This window comes from Temnothorax nylanderi, unplaced genomic scaffold, assembly GCF_030848795.1.
Source record: "Temnothorax nylanderi isolate EJ_2023f unplaced genomic scaffold, tnyl_v1.0 TNYL_tig0001_pilon, whole genome shotgun sequence".
NCBI lineage: Eukaryota > Metazoa > Arthropoda > Insecta > Hymenoptera > Formicidae > Temnothorax > Temnothorax nylanderi.
Genome location: NW_027249063.1, coordinates 4,836,580 through 4,855,004, shown reverse-complemented (window position 1 = coordinate 4,855,004; position 18,425 = coordinate 4,836,580). Strand labels below are relative to the sequence as shown.

General features: G+C 46.3%; 1 protein-coding gene across 1 annotated transcript in view; it reads right to left on the bottom strand.

Annotated features, from left to right (window-relative positions):
- LOC139767845 (protein Wnt-4) overlaps positions 1-18,191 on the bottom strand; it is a 39,566-nt gene extending 21,375 nt beyond the window's left edge. The window contains exon 1 of the mRNA XM_071697520.1: positions 17,360-18,191. Within this exon, the coding sequence (XP_071553621.1) occupies positions 17,360-17,430 (71 nt within the window). The 5' untranslated portion in view covers positions 17,431-18,191. The remainder of the gene's footprint in view (positions 1-17,359) is intronic.
- Between the last annotated feature and the right edge of the window lie 234 nt (positions 18,192-18,425).

Below are 18,425 nucleotides of genomic sequence, written 5' to 3'. Positions count from 1 at the left end.
GTGTGTAATTTGTGCTCGCAAGCACGACTCTTTATCGCGAGAAATTAAAAGAATATAAATAGAAGGAGCGAATCGAACGTGAAAAATATCGAGCAAACTTTGAATGTAATGTATATCGCGGCGTACGCTGGGGAACCGGGTATATTCAGAGCGACAGTAGACCATTCTTTCGCAAGTACTATCGGTATCCTTTGAACAATCGCGGCCCTTCACGTGCTCCTCGACGACTTATCGTATCGGTCGATCGCTCGCTGGATTACGCTTGATCGATCTCGTAACGGATAAGTAGCGGTTATTTGAGAAACGCTCTCTCTTGATCTGGATCATTTGAAAAAAAGAGCACTTTTATATAGATATTATCAATCGCCGTCATTAAAAAGCCAGGACAAATCGCATTAAGAAATCTCGCTTATATATATAAGAGAAATAAATTGGAAATAAAAATTCTAAATATTACAGCTATCTTTGAAATTATTTACAGATACAATTTGCGAGGGAATATTGTATAAAAAATTAGTACAGAACACACTGCAAACTAATTCTGTATCACTGTTAAATATTAAAGGATGAAATTTAAACCAATACCTTAAGTTAAATAACATTTTATTATTTTTAACTATCATGCATGCAGAAATTTATTATTTTAACTCCATTATTTTAGTTAAATTAACGACATATTGAGTAGGAGCAGTGGCGATCTATAAATGGTAAAAAATGATTCAAATTGTGTATAATTTGACATTATAAATTTAACAGTGTACTTCAGATAGGGACAAAAATTATTTATTATGCAAAAAAGCTTGCATCCTTCATCGTCTCAGTACGTCGTTTGATCATATTCTTCAGAAAGCATTCACACCGTTTTGGTGATCGCGTAGGAATCTTCGCCGTCGTCCAAGATTTAACATCGAGTCGCGACCATCCGATTGTCAGTCCAGAATGCTTTACGCGAACTCGTCACGCGAGTGCTAGACGAAACTCCGGATTCAGCGCGGCCACAAGTTCGGTCCTAAATCTGGGCTATGTTGACGGAGTCATAATTTTATCAGTGGGACTTTTATTTTTTGCACGCGCGACTAAACGTGTCGCACGAAAGCCGTAGACCAAGCGTGACTTCGGTCGTGTACGAGTAAGAACAACGTATTTTGTGTGACGAGAAGAGAAGGAGGAGCGGGGGGGGGGGGGGCAACAGTCGAGGTCACGCAGCTCCGGTGCTCGGTGGAGACGCGGCATTTTATGGTGAACGCGTTTTATTGCTCACGGCTGCTGGCCGCGGCCGAGTAGTCGGCGACGTTCAAAGGCCCGAAGCGGAACAGTAAAGGCTAGTTTAACGGTGCTAACAGCGACCACAACACGAAATGTATTACTATACCACCGCGGCGCGATCCCTGCCGCTCCCTTTACCTCGTCCGTTCGCGCCCTCCGCCCCCTCGGGGCCCGCTGCGCCCCGCGTGCCCTCGTCGCGCGACAGGTTCCACCTGACATCCCTGTCGATAGCGCGATAATTTACAGCCGCACGTGAGTTTAATTAAATTTTCCAGCCGAGACGATCGGCCGGCCGCGAGTGACCGGCGCCCGCGCGCGCTCCGCGGAAGAAAACGGGAGGAAAGAAAGAAAGGAGAACGGATTTAGATAATTTCTGGAAGGAGAAGCGAGCATATGTCCGTCGAAAGGATGTCCATAAAATTGTCGAAGCAATAATAATTTTCTTGAATTTATTATGTAAGATGTGTATAGGAAAATGTATAATACCTACTGATTTATTTTTTTTTAATAAAATGCGAAGAAGCGGAAGGTTAATTCTTCATGGACACCCCTTTCAAGGAAATAAAGGACAGAACGGAATCCAGCGCAACCTCCGAAAACGTCCGTACAGGAAGCAGGAGTTTCGGAGCTTATAAATAAATACGCGCGAGCGAGACCGTCTGGCGAGGATTAAAATTGATTTCGTGTTTATGAGATGTCGCGGATACCTTTCTGCGCGATCCCCTTCTGCGTTGGAACGTCGCGGCGCAGCGTTCCAAGAGAAGCTTGCATCGCGAAGGTGGAGACGGAGAAAGGGGAAAGCTTATCTTCCGAAAATAGCCGCGATTTAACGTTGGCTTTAATGTGCGGCGGTGCTGTCGCTGGAGCGCGCGGGGGATGCCGCGCCACCAAATTAAGGTGGCATGCAACGGGGCACCGGGATAATTACCCCCCCCCCTCTTTTGCCTTTCAGTTTTATTAAATTTTTGTAAGATTCGACGATACGAGAAGCGGGCTTGTAAAATGCGATATTATATTATCTAACGATATTTTTTCAACTCCCCCCGGTCTGTGCGATAACACGCGGAGAGAAATTGCCTAACTGCTTAAAGAAAATATTCGAAGGAACACAGACAATTACCAGAGGAATGAAATTAAGATTGCATACGAGAGATATGATAAAAGCTTTATAAATGGGGCCTCATTAAAAGTGTTTGGGACAACGGGAGATATCGGAGATAAATGGACGGCAGAGCCGGGATTCCGAGAGAAGTCGTAAAGGCGTCTATCTGAATTTTTCTCGCGACAAGTTTTACGCAACAGCGAGATAATGCGGCACTTTTGTCCGTTCGATTGTGCGATACCGCTTAAAAATTTTTCGAGAGAATCGTATAGGCGTCTCCCCGCGGGGGATCGTAAATTTTCCCGGCAAACAACTTCCGTAATATTTGCAAACGGGACAACGGAGAGAGATCGCGAGTTTCCCGACGAGATAGATCAGATAGCCGAGTCAAGGATATACGCGTGCCAAAGTCCTGTCGTCTTTTTTCCCCAGTTTCTATTAATATTGTGTCTTCTTAGCATCGCGTATCGCTTTCGGGCGAATCTGTAATTTCTTATCCGATCCAAGCCTCGCGAGATAAGACGAGCTCAACGATCGATCTCCCGACAGTATAGACACAATTTCGCGGACTGGCGCGACCGGGACTATAGATATTTTATCGGTGTGCGGCTTTTCCGCGAGATTGTACAGGCAGATGTCGAATTGCGGCGAGATCGCGAATTTTCCTGGCAAGACGAATCGATCGATCCGGATGCTCACTTTCGTTCTCTCTCTCTCCTGTCTTTTAGCGGCCGCCCCGTTGTTCCGCCGTTTTTCCGCGTTCTCTCGGTCCGGAGTTTCATTTCGGCGGCCTCCCTTTCGCATCTCCGATAGATGGAATCGTTCCTCCCTTCTTCTGGCACCGCCGGCGCGCGGCGCGACGCGGCGCGGCGGAGCGAGCGAGCGCATGCTAAGCTGGAAGAAGCCAATCTCAGAAATGAATATGACTGCTGCAAAATTCACGGAACAATCCGCGGGATGCTGAATGCGGCTTGTTTGTCTGTTTGTTTACGCGCCTAGTTCCGGTCCCATCTATATGCACGCGCATCACTACCGGGCCGCCGCGGCGCCGCGCGCGCGAAACCGACCGGGGTGGTTTAGCGCGTCGGCCTCTCGTTCGTTTCGGCGAAAAACTCGCGTTCTTCGCATTCTCGCCCGGCTCTTTCCGGCCAAATAAGTAATAAAGCGTTACGGGGATCCGTGCGAGTCAACAGTCGGGACTGAAAATGCCCGACGAAGGGTGCAGAGGGGAAAAGGCCGGAGAACGTTACGTTACGCTCGCGTACCTGCATGCGCATTGTTCCCCTCTCATAATGAGAACATTTCTTGTCGAGTTGAGAGCTGAGCCGTCGCGTTTAGACATTCCCAATATACCTTTTTCGGGAATTTAATTATTATTCTTCAGTATATATACCATACTGAAATTATCGCTCATTTGCGTTTTTATGTATTCTTAATAAATAATAATGCAAAGCCGGCGAAAAGTTAAATGGAAAAAGGAGGTAAATCTGAAATTCAAATACGGGTATGTTATATAGAAATTTCATGGATATCTAGATCCCTTAAGAACTGCGAACGTGATATTGTGTACGACAACGCGGCGCTCGAGAACTGGCACTGGCAGCACTCCGGCAAATTCGGTCGGAATTGAAAGAGCGCCGTGATATCAGCGGGAATATTGTGGCTAGACGAGAAGGAGAGGATATAAGAGCAACGGGCGGCTAGGAAGCCAAGGGAGGCGGCCGAACTCGGCGGAGTGAGCGGAATCTTCTCGTTCTGAGAGAACATCTGCGCGAGTGCACCGGAAATGGCCCCCGAAGAGACTGTTTCGCGTGAGGACATACGTAAAGGGTAACGAATGAAATTTTGAACCGGTCGAATGACGAATAACGAAAAAGTGCGACGTGGGCACTGGCGGATACAACGGGAGCGGGAGCGCCCGATTGGTCGGCCCGGCTGAAAAAGGGTTGGATTTTCGAGAGAGCTTCGCGGTGTAAAGGGTGGAGCGCTCGAGCACGCTCCAGCGTGCGTGTTACGCAAAACAGGACGAGAAAGAGAGAAAGGGCGAGGGCGCTTGAGAAGGGGGCAAGGGACGACGATCCCGGAAAAGAAGCGGAAAAAGAGAGAGGGAGGGAGGGAGGGAGGGAGGGAGAGAGAGAGAAATAAAAAAAAAGAAAGAAAATATACGCGTGTGCACGCTCAGCTTTCTCCGCTCGAGTACACTTGAGCTACGAAACCAGCCTCGAGCTTGTTTCCCCACAAGTTTCCTCGAAAGCTTGTTAGCGAGATTCGCCATTTTTCCCACCCCCGCTGACTGCCCCTGCCGATGCTGCCGCTGCTCTTCTCTTCTCTTCTCTCTATGTCCCGTGTACCTTCCGCCTCTTATACGCTGCCTCCATCGTGGTGCCCCTCTTCTACGAGAAACTTGCCCCTGACAAAAGATCGACCGGGAAGATCGAGCCACCGGCGAATCGAGAGTGCTCTCCATTTCGTGTCCCCCTCTATACATGCCTCTCCGCGCGCATTACGCCCCAGTTATCACGATTCGTCCTCTTCCCCTCCCCTCCCCCGTCCACCTCATTTTTTTTCTTCACATCGATACCACGGAAAATGCCGACAGCGAGGAGGAAGGATCGCGTAGAACGCGGCAGGAAAACTGGACGGGAGCTGTTTGCTTTTTTGTTCCCGCTCTTCCTCCTCTGCGCTTCTTTCCCTTTCTTCATGTTTCCTCTATCCATTCGAGGCTAGATTAGAAGAGGCCGCGGAGCATGATCGCTCTAGTCGGGCCCGAGTAGATTACACCTTTACTTATCTAAGGGAATGAAGATTGATCTTTCAGAATTCCAACGATGAGATAGGATTCTTCTATGTTATGTATACATAACGGATATGATAATTGTATTCATTCACAAGGTAAAAAACTAATAGCAGCCGAGTCGGATGATTTTGTTAAAATAGTAAAGGCAAATCTCTTTGCGATCTGAAAGTCTCCCTTCGACTTCAAAGATTTAAATCTATTTAATTGAAATTATTTTTATACGATAGTATTGCAATGTGCAAATGAAATGTCTAAATATATATATGATGTATAAAAATCCTATTTTGTGCTAACATTATTTATAAATAATACTTTGAAGGAATAATTATTATGTTTTACTGCACAGTTAAAATTTTTCTACAGCGATTAGTATGAATAAGATTTGTTCAAATTTTTATAAATCATTACAATTGGCAAGGCACTTTATTAAATAATTAATCGAAATCAATAAACTAGCTCTTAATCGTTTGAAATCGTCTCAAAAGTCTCTTGAAAGAAAACATAATAGGGAAGATGTCTCAGCCAAAACTCGTAAGTGGATCATTCAGTGTTTCCCAAGCTCTTTTTTTATATTTCAGACCATCGGACCGTCGTTAAATACTTGGCGCAACACTAAAACGGCAAATTGCTTCTCATTAACGCGCCGCGGAATACCGCGGCGATCCTTCTCGGCTACCCAACAATAAGTACCTACCGCCGGCAGGTGCAAAAACTTTGTTTAGTAATCATTGCTTCGTGCGAGCGGGGTTTACGAGCTTTTACGAGAGAACGGCCATCCGACAGATGTTTTAATATAAATTTTGTGACCGATTTAAAGCTCGGCGCGCGGTAGTGATGTATAGCGGAGGGAACGCACTCGACGGACTGCGCGCGCGGCGCGCGTCTTAATGGAGTTTGCGCGATTGCCGCCTCGCTCGGAGAGAGAATGAATCGTCAGAGAGAGAGAGAGAGAGAGTTTTAATAGCTACGGGCGTTACGAGATGTTATTACCGAACGGAGAAATGCCACGGCAGCGCGCACAAGTCAGGTATAATTAATTGATCTCGCGTTCTCGTGCTCCGGCGACTTAATGCTCCGGCAGAAAACGAGTAATTAAGTAACACGTAATTATCGATCTGGTTACGCGCGTCCGATAAAGCAATTGCAAACGATGAAACGGCACGATGCGAAGGAAATCTTTCAACAGTCGCGGGACCGCCGGTGGATTAACAAAGTTAATTGGGAGAAATTCGCGGATCGCGTTGATTTCTTTTTTTTTTTTATATTAAAACTCAAACGTTCTCCCTTCACATTTTTCGCATCGTTTGTATCCAAGCGTTAATTATCGCGAACTTCTTATGTAACATTTATTTCGTTTCTCTGGACGGGATGTTTCACATCTCGTCGAACTTGACACAAGAATGCGTTAAAATGCAAAGCGACTACGAAGACCCTAGAGAGACATATTCGCCTCTATTCACCTGCTCGCATTCGATACATACATGTACACGCTCAAACATATAGGACGTACGCGGGTGCGCGGCATTCGTAACGGCGCCCATCATCGACGTCATTACATCTCGGGGAAAGAGGGTGTCTACTAACTTGTCCATTAATATTAAAGATCCGGGGTTCGACGGGAGGGCGATGTTGCGCGACTCGACTATGACTTCGAGAACGGAGTTCGGATGGCGCCATTTAACATTTATTATTGACAATTAAAGTTTCGCGGCCATGATGTATTGCCCAGTTCAGTTTTCTCGTGCTTTCGGATGATCATCGAGAGCCCAACTTTGGATTACTCAACAAATTTATATTTCCCCATATACACGTCATGACTTTTATTGCGAAACATTGATCATATACAGTGACCGAGTTCGGGAATCGAGAAAGTTAAGTGCTTAACGATCCGGCTGTCAGTCGTCATTTTACGTCACTTGTGTTATCGCTAGCCCTCATTCGAAAGAGGGCATTAAAAAAAAAATAATTGCGACTGTTATTTGCCCGGAGAAAGTGTTCGAAAAAGAAACGCGCGGGAGTAACGGAAGCATTTTTTTTTTTATTTCTGTAAAGTGCCAGAGACCGTCGGGCGCCCCGGTCCGCGCGAATAAATCGTCAATGCGGATTAAAAAATGTCTCGCGTATTTGGCAGGTGGTTAAGCACTAGTCGGATATATACTGGTATACGCGTATATATATACGCGTCCGGCGCGATGCAGCACGTGGGCCGCGATCTTTTCGAAATAATTTAGGGGGACGGAATCCCCATGCGCACGCATGTACACGCATCTGCACGGAGTTATTTATGATGGATTAGACCGGGATTTAAGCCACGACTAATTTATGTCAGGCCACGGGATTGCGATTCTCAACGATTTTCTCCCCCTCCCTCCCTCCCTCCCTCCCACACCCCCTCTTCCGCCACTCACAAATTACGTAGCCGTGGGCTCTCGTGATTTGCGTGCCTCTCGTTAAGACAGAACGCATCGGATAAATGTTAATTCAGACGCGATACGAGGCGGCGTGTCTGGAGTACTGACCCCGGAATCGCGTGGAAGAAAAGTTTGCGCCCTGCTTCGAAAGGGTTGCGTATTGAGCCTAAAGTTTTCGCGATAAGATCCCGTTAATTTATCGCTGAAATTATCGCTGTAGCTTATAAAAAGGAGAAATTACCTTATTATTTATAATTTACCAACTTATTTCACTCTATATCGGTTATGTATTTTGATTTATCATCAGGAATGCGTTTATTTAATTTAGTGAAACCTTATGACTCTGTATCTCAGAAGTGGGGAGAGAAAAGGGGGGCAATATGATATTATTAATTTTAACATCATGTATATTATTCTAACTACTATTATTTTTATTATACAAAATAGTTTTATATAAACTTGCTTGTTTTGATATAAGAGTTGAGATAAAAATAAATACCAAGAGATCAATGTTAGTTCACATGTTCTCGCTTAACTGAGTTTATATCCATATTATCTAGTTTATTTTAGAGACGTGCAGTCTGAAATTCTGTTTTCCTGAAAGAAGAGGACTTCTGATCTTATCCTCCTTCTCGTATTCAGATGGATGAAAGACGAAGGTAAAATCACTACAATAATATTTCAAGTCTGAAGAAATAAGTAGAATACTCTCGATCTATTTATTTCTTCGCTCACTTCCGTCTCTTCCTTGCCTATCCCTATCCCGTCCTATCCGGATCAATGACTCCGCGCGCGTTTCATTTTTATTCCGTCCTCTGGCTATCCCTCCATCGCCCTCCCCCTCCGCTGCTTCTCTCACCCCTTCTGCGGCCCTACGTCCCGATATCTCGCCGGCCATAAATTACGCTCCTCCTTTTATTTGCACGAGCACCGAACTTAAGTAACTAGATCCGAAGTTCACATCGAGGGGTTAAACGCCCACGGTACTCTCCTTCGGCACGGCTGCGATACGCGGCGAGTAGTGGACCCACCCCTCTCGCCCACTCTCATTCCGAGCAGATGCAATTGCGTCGTCCCGCGGGGGCGAGAGAGCGTGTCGCACAGCAGCCGGACCAAGGGGTCCAATAATGGCGACTTGAATAATACAAGAACCGAGAGAGAAAGACGGAGGGAGAAGGAGAGAGAGAGACAGAGGGCTATTGCCTGCGGAGTCAAATTATTGTCGCCGCCATGTTCCTTCTATTCGTGCGAAATTTCGTACGTTATCGCGATGCACTTTCTACCTAAATTGCGGGAGACTAGAGACGGATCGAAAATTCGAGGTAAAGGTCTCGTTCATTCGGTCGGATATCTCGCGCGCGCCGCGGATTTCGGAAAGTTTACCGCGATAATATTCGATCCGGGAAGGTTCTCCAAAACGAAGATCCGATAATCGGCAAATATTCGCGAAAATTTCGATCGGAGGTTGGAGAACGGCACGGATGATGTGCAATTGCATCGGTCGCGCTCGCAGCTTTTAGAGAAGAATCACGAAAATATAGACATTTTTGGGGATCGATACAAACAATACAAAATTTCTAAGCGATATTTACCCTTTCATCGAAAAATGTATGATTTTACGTATTCTCTTTCTGCAGTTCCTTTATCGATACAAGACAAATAAAGGAGGATATAAGAAAATAATTTTATTTTATTATTCGGAAGCAAATATAATTTCAGTACTATACTAATCACTTACTCGGCAATACATCTTTCACTGTTAAATATTAAAGAATAAAATTTAAACCAGTACCTTGAGTAAAATAACATTTTGTTATCTTTAACTATCATGTGTGTCGAAATTTATTATTTTAACTCCATTGTTTTAGTTACTAATTTTAGTAATTAGATTGAGTAGGAGCAGTGGTGACAGGAATGATTAAAAATTGAATATAATTTGATATTACGAATTCAACAGTGTCCGATTTCGAGCTTTGGTGACTATTCCCGCTAATCACATTTCTCTCGATATATTGCAATTCTGAAAGAGAAGGAATAATAACATTGCGCAACTACCGTTTAAATTCAATATTAACGTAGAATGAATGTCTTTTGTAAATAACTTCTAAAAGAGATCGAAATAACGATCGCACGATATTATATACGACTTGGCCGTAATAGCATCGCGCTAATCGCGACCGTTCCAGCGCGAGCTGCGAGCGAGGAGACGAATAAGGTGACCAAGGGAAGAAGTCACTGGGGAAGACTCGTTAGACTCTGAGTGATCTATAGGCCAAGATAAACCACGCGTTCAACAAGTGTGCGTCGCCGATAGTCTATCTATAGTCTGCCGAGCACGGCGCGAGGTACACACCACGGAGCGTCTGACGTTTTTCCGATATTTCCGGAGAGAGAGAGAGAGAGAGCCGGCGCGCGCGGCGTCCGCGATTTCGATTAGACGTCGCGGAAGATCGTCTCAGGAGTCACGGGAAAATCTATCTGATTTTGCGGGGCAATTGCGGCGAAATTGCGCGCGCGGGAGTTGTAACGCGACGACCATTGAAACGCTCGACATTCCCCCTCTTTCCCCCCTCTGATATTTATCAATCCAATACGTCAATCGCGCCGTGCCTTCCGGGCACTGCGCGTTCTATGGAGCCGCGGGTCGACCGCGAGCTAACAAGGTTATTGTTCCTTGATGAATATGAACATTTCGCGCGGTTAATTACGTGCGCCGCGAAAAAATGTTACTGGCCATACGGGAACAATGAGCGCGCGATCGCAAAAGCGAGCGCAAATAACGAGCCGGCCGCGTACAGCCCAAGGAAGAAAAAAAAAATTGCGCCAGGTAGGCGAAACGGCCGTTATTGTGTAAAAACAAAAATCGCCGAACGCACTCTCGACTCCCGCTATACAGTTACAAAAAACCTGATTGTTCCAGCCGGCAAGTACCTTTGAAAAAAGGAGTTCGCGGTAACGATGCCCCGGCAATTTTTCATTTTTCTCCCCTTCGCTACGTGTTTCTGCATAACTCCAAAATAATTCGGTAGGCCACTCTTGTTATTGACTTCTTTTCAAGTTATTTGTCAACCTTTGTCAAACAATTCAGTTCCGGATGTACGGTGTTATTATCGGAGTAATCGGCGTATCAGGACTGATCGTGCGTCTCGAGGGGAAAAAAAAAACCGGAAATTCGCACGTAACGAAATCGTTCTGGAAAATTGAAAAGTGGACGGGTACAAAAGAGCGGGTGAGAGACAGAGTGGAAAAGAAAGGGGGTAGAACGCGGAGAAAGAAAGAGGAGGCGGAGGACTGAAAGAGAAGTATCCCCCGTACAGCCTAACCTGGTCTCTTCGTTATGACAATATATCTCAGACTCCAGGGAAACATCGCCGAAGGAGTCCCGAAGGCATGCTACCAAAGCTCGCGGCGGCCTCCTTTGTCGGAGATTCTTCGAGCGAGAGGAAGAGATGGCCAGCAGGACGAGGGGTCAGAAGATGCAGCTTCACTCTTTCTTCTCTCTCTCTCTCTCTCTCTCTCTCTCTCTCTCTCTCTCTCTCTCTCTCTCTCTCTCTCTCTCTCTCCCTCCCTTCCTCCCTCTCACGCTCGCTCGCTCGCTCGCTCGCATGCCCTCTCGACGTAAAACGAGAAATACTAAACAAAACAGGATGCTATTAGGTTTTTGCCGCGCGCCACTGAAGCCTCCGTGTGCCGTGCCCCGCCGTCCGATGATCCTTCAGGCTACCAACGCGCCCTGAGGTTATTATTAACGCGCCACGAGGATTTGGCGGTGCCGATCCTCTCGATCGCTCGAGAGGTTTCGCAGAAAAATTCATCTTGCGTAACGCGAGCGTTGTGTGCCGGCGTTGTTTCGACGCGGGGAAATAAGTTTCGACGGGGGGAGCGGATTTTATAGGCGCGCTCCGGTACCCCCGCGAATTCCGAACGATCGAATTAACGAAACGCGCGGTAATCCCGATTTATCCCTTCGGCCAGAGGCCGTAGCGTATAGCGTCGCCGGATCTCGGGGCAGGGGGAGGCTTTCGCGAGGGGATGACACGTCGCGCCGAAGGGGAACACGTTATCGGCGGCGATGCCGTTTATTTTTACGAGACGGCTAGGTCATATATTACGGTACTCTTTATATGGGTCTTATAAAAAAAATATACGAGGACCCGGGAGTAGCAGTAACTAAAGTACGACGAGATGCGCGCGTTCGTATTGGCCGCGACGCGCCCGTCGTACCCCATAAAGCGCTTCCATACGTCGCGGAGCGAAACACATAACGACGAGATCGCGCGCCCTTATCCCGTCATCGAATCTCGCGAGTAATCTACCTCGAGTCTCCGACGAGCAGCGTCTCGATGTTGCGCCACATCGCCATGAGCCTTTGTCTTCGCGTAAAGTACTCTCGGATTTAAGAATTCCTGTGTCTTAAAAAAAAACGAGTTATTACGGAATAGCCTTTTTTTACTTTTCGGTTTGTCGAACATGTATTTGACAATGGGGCAAGATAAGAGCGCGCAAACCTGAAGCGAAACGTATAAAATTCATAAAAATTATTATTATAATTATAAAATTCCGTCCATTATTTATTCTGTATTATAGGCGTATCGGTCAATATTTATTAAGCATTCCGTTCGTATCGAAATGTTACCGCGTGTTACGATCATCGCGTTACGATCGTGCGTTAAAGCGGGAAGAAACTCGCCACGGGCGAGCTTACGACGATGACACAGCCGGCCGGCCGGCGTTGTTCGCAATGTCATCGCCGTCGGCGGATGTGCTCCGTCCGATAAAAGCGCGGCGCCGAGAAATAAAGCGCAAAATCGTCATTCGGGTCCGGCTTGACCGTCGTCCCCGGGTCGTTTCAGGAGGAGCCGGGTAATGACCGGCGCGGCGGCCTGCCGACAGCGACGGGGCCGGGGATTATTGCGGGGTAACGTTAGAGTGTTAATACCAATTTTAATCGCTCGTCGTAAAGACGATGCGCGCGTGCAACTATAACGCACCCGACCGGAGACTCGCGTTTGGCAATAAAGACGCTTTTATTAAATCTGCCTCGACGGCGGCGGCGGCAGCGGCGGCGGCGGCTGCGCACTCCCCTCGCCGTCTCTCGCCACCCGGGGCCCCTCTTCACCCTCGTGCTCCGCCGCGTGTTGGTTTACGGCCGCGTTCTTTCTATTTCTTTATGAAGATCGTGACGTTTCAAAAGACAGCGGCGTCGTCTTTGTCTCGATCGCTCGTCTTCGTCAGTCGGGAGCAAGCGCATCTTTGTCGCCACCGCATTTTTGTCAATCGCCGAACAACAGGTTTACCCTCGGAATCTGGACTTGTAATCCGCTCACCAAGAGCTTTCATTTATCGGCTTGTCAGCCAACTCTTTGCCTGAGAAAATGCCATTCAATACTGTATCTGTAATCTATTGAATCTCCATATTTCGTTTTTAATATATGTATAATTAATAGTAGCAATTATTTTAACACTGTTCGCAGTCCGCAAGTATTTTGAACGTCGTTCGGTAATTGAAATCCCATTCATGTATTTACATTTTATTAAGTAAAACTTAAAAAATTACTCGTTTTTAGCATTTTTTTACATATTAATTTTTTATATATAAATTTTAAGAAACTCATTTTCCTTGCAGCGTAACTTGTTCCTTCAAATATTTGATACATAGCTAATTATTGCGATAGAGTTAAAATAGGCTTTGTTGCAATACAATTAAGAAAATGTCGCAAACAGTACGCTAGATTTTCAAATTTACGCGTAGAACGAGAAGGAGCGATAAATTGTTCCCGCTCTTCTCCCTTCGGCTAGGCCGAGAGGAATCACCCGAGGGTGCGCGTCTAATTCTGAAGCACGTTAGATTCTATGGACGCGGTGGCGGAAAAACGCGAGTGATCGATAAATCGAGTGCCCGCTCGAAATGGTAAACAAAAGCTGAAAATAAGAACGGAAGCCCTCGTTAAACCTCATTAAAACCGGGATAGTCATGCTCGAGGCACCCCCTGAATTAATGCGGCGTGTATACGGCGTGGAGGGGCCCTCGCGTTCCCGTAGCGAGAATCGAAAGCTTCGAAAATTCATGACTCGCTTCGAGATACGGGCCTCCGGTCCGCAACGGACATCCATAATGACGACGTTGAAATCAACCGTGTTGGCGTGCGCTTTGATAAACTATTTGAAGGAAAGGAAGAAGAAACGAACGCGTACTTTCGTCGACGAGAAGGAAAGCAACAACGGGGGGTTCTCTACGAGACCTACGCTAAAACTCAATTCTTGAATATATATATTTCGCGATCGTAATTGATAGATGATAGATGATAACTGTAGGATATTATTGCAAATTGCGGTATCTAAAAAGCGATCGATAATTTAAGTTGATTGATCTCGTTGATGTGCATCTGAGCATCTCCCGCGCCGTACTCGTACGCGTCGTTAGTTTCCACGATCGCGGATAAGAGTCAAGTCGGCTCTCCCGGGATATTCTTCAATTTAGTCGGTAGGCTACTCTTTAATGAGATCGCCGATAGCTAAGACGTTAGTGGTATATTCTCTGGAAGAACGACCGACATGAAGCACTCGTCGATAGAAACCGCGCAAGCTTATGATTTAAACGAAATTAAGACTAACGCGCGGTATTACGAGGGGCAGTAATGAAAATTATATAACTCCCATATAAAAAAAAGAATAAAGAGATAACGTGAGATCAAGTCCACGTATGCATATTCGTTTATTTTCTAAAACCAGTTGCAATGTTTATTTAAAATACTCTTATTATTCGTTTGTCTATTTTGACGGAGCGACATCGATGCCACAATATGATTAACAAAAAGTCCAGATATCATTAAATACTATTCTCGAGTCAATCGAGAATAAAAATCAAAAATTGTAAAATAGATGACAATTCAAAGAAACACCTGCCTCATTTGTCTCGTTTTAACAATGCACAAGCGAAATCCGCGGCTCAATGTCGGAGTATCGTCCACCGGAATGTATATTAAATATCCATTGTGCCGCGCGATCGATGTTAAAAGCGAAATAGACGGTCGATACTTTCCAATATCGGCGTATCGGTGACCCTAATCGGCGGATTCGCCACGCGCGCCGATAGCGGGCGATTAATCGCCCGAGGGAACGGGTTTGTCGGAAATGAAATATCTGGGTAGAAAATCATGCTCGGCCGTAAAGGATCGACCTGCTCTCTTCCTCATTTAAGATTGTAAGGGGGCACGTTGTCGCTACCTATACACCACACACACCGTAGGCGGTGCGGTTCGCGTAGCCATTACCGCCGCTTCCTCCGATCTCGCGGCGCGGCGCGGCGCGGCGGCTCGACCGATCGAAGGGGATTATTCGTCCATTATGGATTCATGACTATCGACGACTGTCCGGCGCGTCGATGAACATTCTTCAAATTTACGCCGAAAATCCTCTTCGACACGGCCGTATTCTCGATCGTTACCTGATTAACGTTTTACCCTGCCTGGCGATTAAAAAGGTCCTACTTTTTTCAAATTATTATTACGGTGAGAATTTTTCGAGCGCGATAACAAGCAATATTGGTTTAATAACTTGGCGAGTGCTCAAATTAAATCGGTGTAGTGAAAAAAGATAGTGAAAGAAGCGTTTAAACGTAAGTTATAATCGCTGAGGAAAAATATCTGACTTTCATCTCAAATCGATGACAAATACCATCTTTAAATAAAATTTAAGATATTAAAGACAGGGATGGGAATTTTATTTATACATTCGCTGGAGTTGCGATTTCGTAACTGTAATCGACACGGGGGGGGGGGGGAGGGAAGAAATCTGAAGAAAATTTATCGATAATTACGCGGTTGATTCGGGATTGAGCGCGCATTGATGATAGGGATTTATTGCAATTATTTCTCAATCGTTCCGCCTTTATACGAACCAAACCGCCGGGTTGTTGTTTCCCTTTCGGGAAGACAGCCGGTCGGGATGAGGCAAACATTTCGTGATTACGAGACTGTATACGGTTGCGGTTTCCAATATGTATCCTTGAACCCGCCCGTTGAGTGGCGTTCAACATAACTCGCGTAATAACTCGCTACTTACGTGCCACTTTAGATCCGCGCGCGCGCGCGCGCGCGCACGGCAACATCTCGGGGGATGCTGCCGTTCGAATAATCACGAAGAAAGCCGTAGCGTTGGACCGTATTCCCGGCGGGCCGGGATTCCCTTCTCGCGTGATGCATTCGCGCCGCGTTTTCGCGAGTACCGTGGCATCAGCGCGCGATCATCGTGTCAATAAAAATAATCGACTGTCCAGAACTCGCGGAGGATATTTGTCTGCGGTGGAGAACGCATTTGTTTGGCCGGCCGCGGCCAAACGGCGAAGTGCTCTCAGTGAGAGAGAGAGAGAGAGAGAGAGAAGGGGGGGAGTGCGAGGGAGAGACAAGTTTGCCTTCGTCTCCCGGAGGAAATTACCGTAGATAGAGATGATGCTTGCAGGAGAATGCATTCCCTGATCGTGCGCGCGCGCGCACGCGATTGCACGCTAATGATATTTTAAATCTGGATAAACTTCCTAATTTTGATAAATAATAACGACATCTTTCCCAGATCCAACGCGCTATTAACTTTTGGAATTTTCTTTTTAACACGCCGTTGTAGACTATCACCTGATTGTGAGAAGAGATCTTTATCCTAAGGCTCTTTAATTATAAAAAAAAAGAAAGATCTCAAATTAATACGAGATTGGACGAAACAATTAAAGGAATGATCTTCATTGCAATTACGCTTTAGAATTGATATAATTTTTTAAATTATGGATGATGAGACCTTGTGCGATTATTTCTTTACATTAATTTCTCCTATGCCGTTTCAATTGTATTTTTATATTAGTTTAACGCCCGCAAATTAATTACTATTCAAAGATTGCGAGTAGCTGGAACATAAGAATAAAATGTCATCGGGTGCCCCCGGCTTCTTCCATAAGAAAACGGAGGCGTGGATAGGCGTTCTTGGCAGTGAAAGTAAGTACTGAAGATCTACGTAGGAATATGCGCAACTGCGATAATCGGAAGGTTTAATTAAACGCTAGTATACCATCGCAACTTAAAATGTATCATCTTGCTATCAAGATATATTTAAAGAGCGTTAGAATAATTAAGATAATTTTTAGATATTGTCACGAGCTTTTTTATATTTGTATTTCTTATTTATCGGCCATTTTCATCGTGCGATCAGATTATATCCTCACAAAAAAAGTGATCAAATTCAGAGATTAAACGGTTAAACATAAGATTCAACTCGGCATTACTAAGGCGAAGTACAACAAAATTATTTTTACCCGTTTACTAGATACAGCGTTATTTTCACAACTGCTCCTGTGTCTATCGTTATAATTAAAAAAAAGGGCAAAGGTTAAAAATAATTTGTAAATGATCTTGAGTCGTATCTATTTTATTGGTATGACTTGGGTTGGTTCAAGAACCAACTTTGGTTCAAAATATTTTAAAATATTCTTCTAAATAAATATTCTAAATGTTTTTATATGACTTAGATTAGCCAGGGTTTACCCCCCCCCCTCCGCCTAATATTCATTTCTACCAATGCAGATTAACTTTAATTCGGTTTAACTTACAATACTTTTTATCTTTTTCTAATTCTTAGAACTTATGAGAGATTAAAGTTTAATCTGCATTAATAGAAATATACATTGGTAATCGCGTCATACGTTTTTATCTCGGTGAACGGACGAGTTAAATATGAATCTCTTGATGCCCCGGTTTGTTTATCTGATAAAAGATATACATTGCAACTTTGACTCACCACCAGTTGGCTTGCGCGCCGCTTTGCCACGCGACGATCAGCAAAGACACAAGCAGGTAGCTCATTGACATGACGAGCGTACGTTGCGTGCGGCGATCCCGTGTGGACTCTCTCTCTCTCTCTTTCTTTCTTTCTCTTAACTCGACCGCCGAATCCTCGAAGTCGAATCTCCTCCGTGGAAGCGCGAAGGAGAGGAGAGATTACGTGGAATCGTCCTTGCCTTTTCAACCTCGCATTCTTACATGCGTCGCCGACGACGGTCCGCGTTTCGCATCGTCTTCTCCATGAACGCGAGCGCGAGCGCGAGATATCGAACGACGAGCCGCGAGATCGTCGGCCGATCGAAGATCGCGCGCGAAAGAGGGAAAGAGAGAGGAGCAGAGCGTGGCCAGGATCGAGCGATCTCGGAGCGCGCGCCCGGAGCGGATCGAGACCCCGCGCGTACCCGCGTCTCCCCCTTCTCGCGCCGCTCTGTGCCCGAAAGAAAGACCGTGGACTTTCAGACGAAAGTTCTCCAACTCCGGTCCCTCGTCTCGTCTTACATGTTTCCGGCGACGCGCGGACCGATTCGAATGCCGCGATCGCGACGCGACGCGATGAATCGTATTGCGCGGCCGGAGCCGATCGGCCGTAAATCGGCGGTAAGTCGTTTCCGCGCGCCGAAAGGTCTCGCGCGGCTTCGAGCAAGCGAGCAACCGAGATCTGAGGCCCCCGCGGGAGGGAATTTTAATCGGGCGGAACTTTGACGCCGGTGAGAGAACCAGTCGTCGTGTCGTCGACGCACGGTGAACCGCGAGCGGAGCCGACGCGAGGCGAGACGACGCTCCGTGAACGTTCGCGTACGGACTGTGGGCACTGTGGCCGGTAGTCACGAGGAAAAGGGCAACGGGGCTCTCACGGTGGGCGGAGTCGCCGCTCGTTCGCGGCACGCCGATTGGCCGCGTCGCCGAAGAGCCTCCGGAGGCTCCACTCGCGCTAATTAAGCATTTCGGCGCACCGGCGACGGGACGGTGCCGGAGCACGTACGCTCGCTCGCTCGCGATTCGTTCCTCGACTCGCGCTTGTC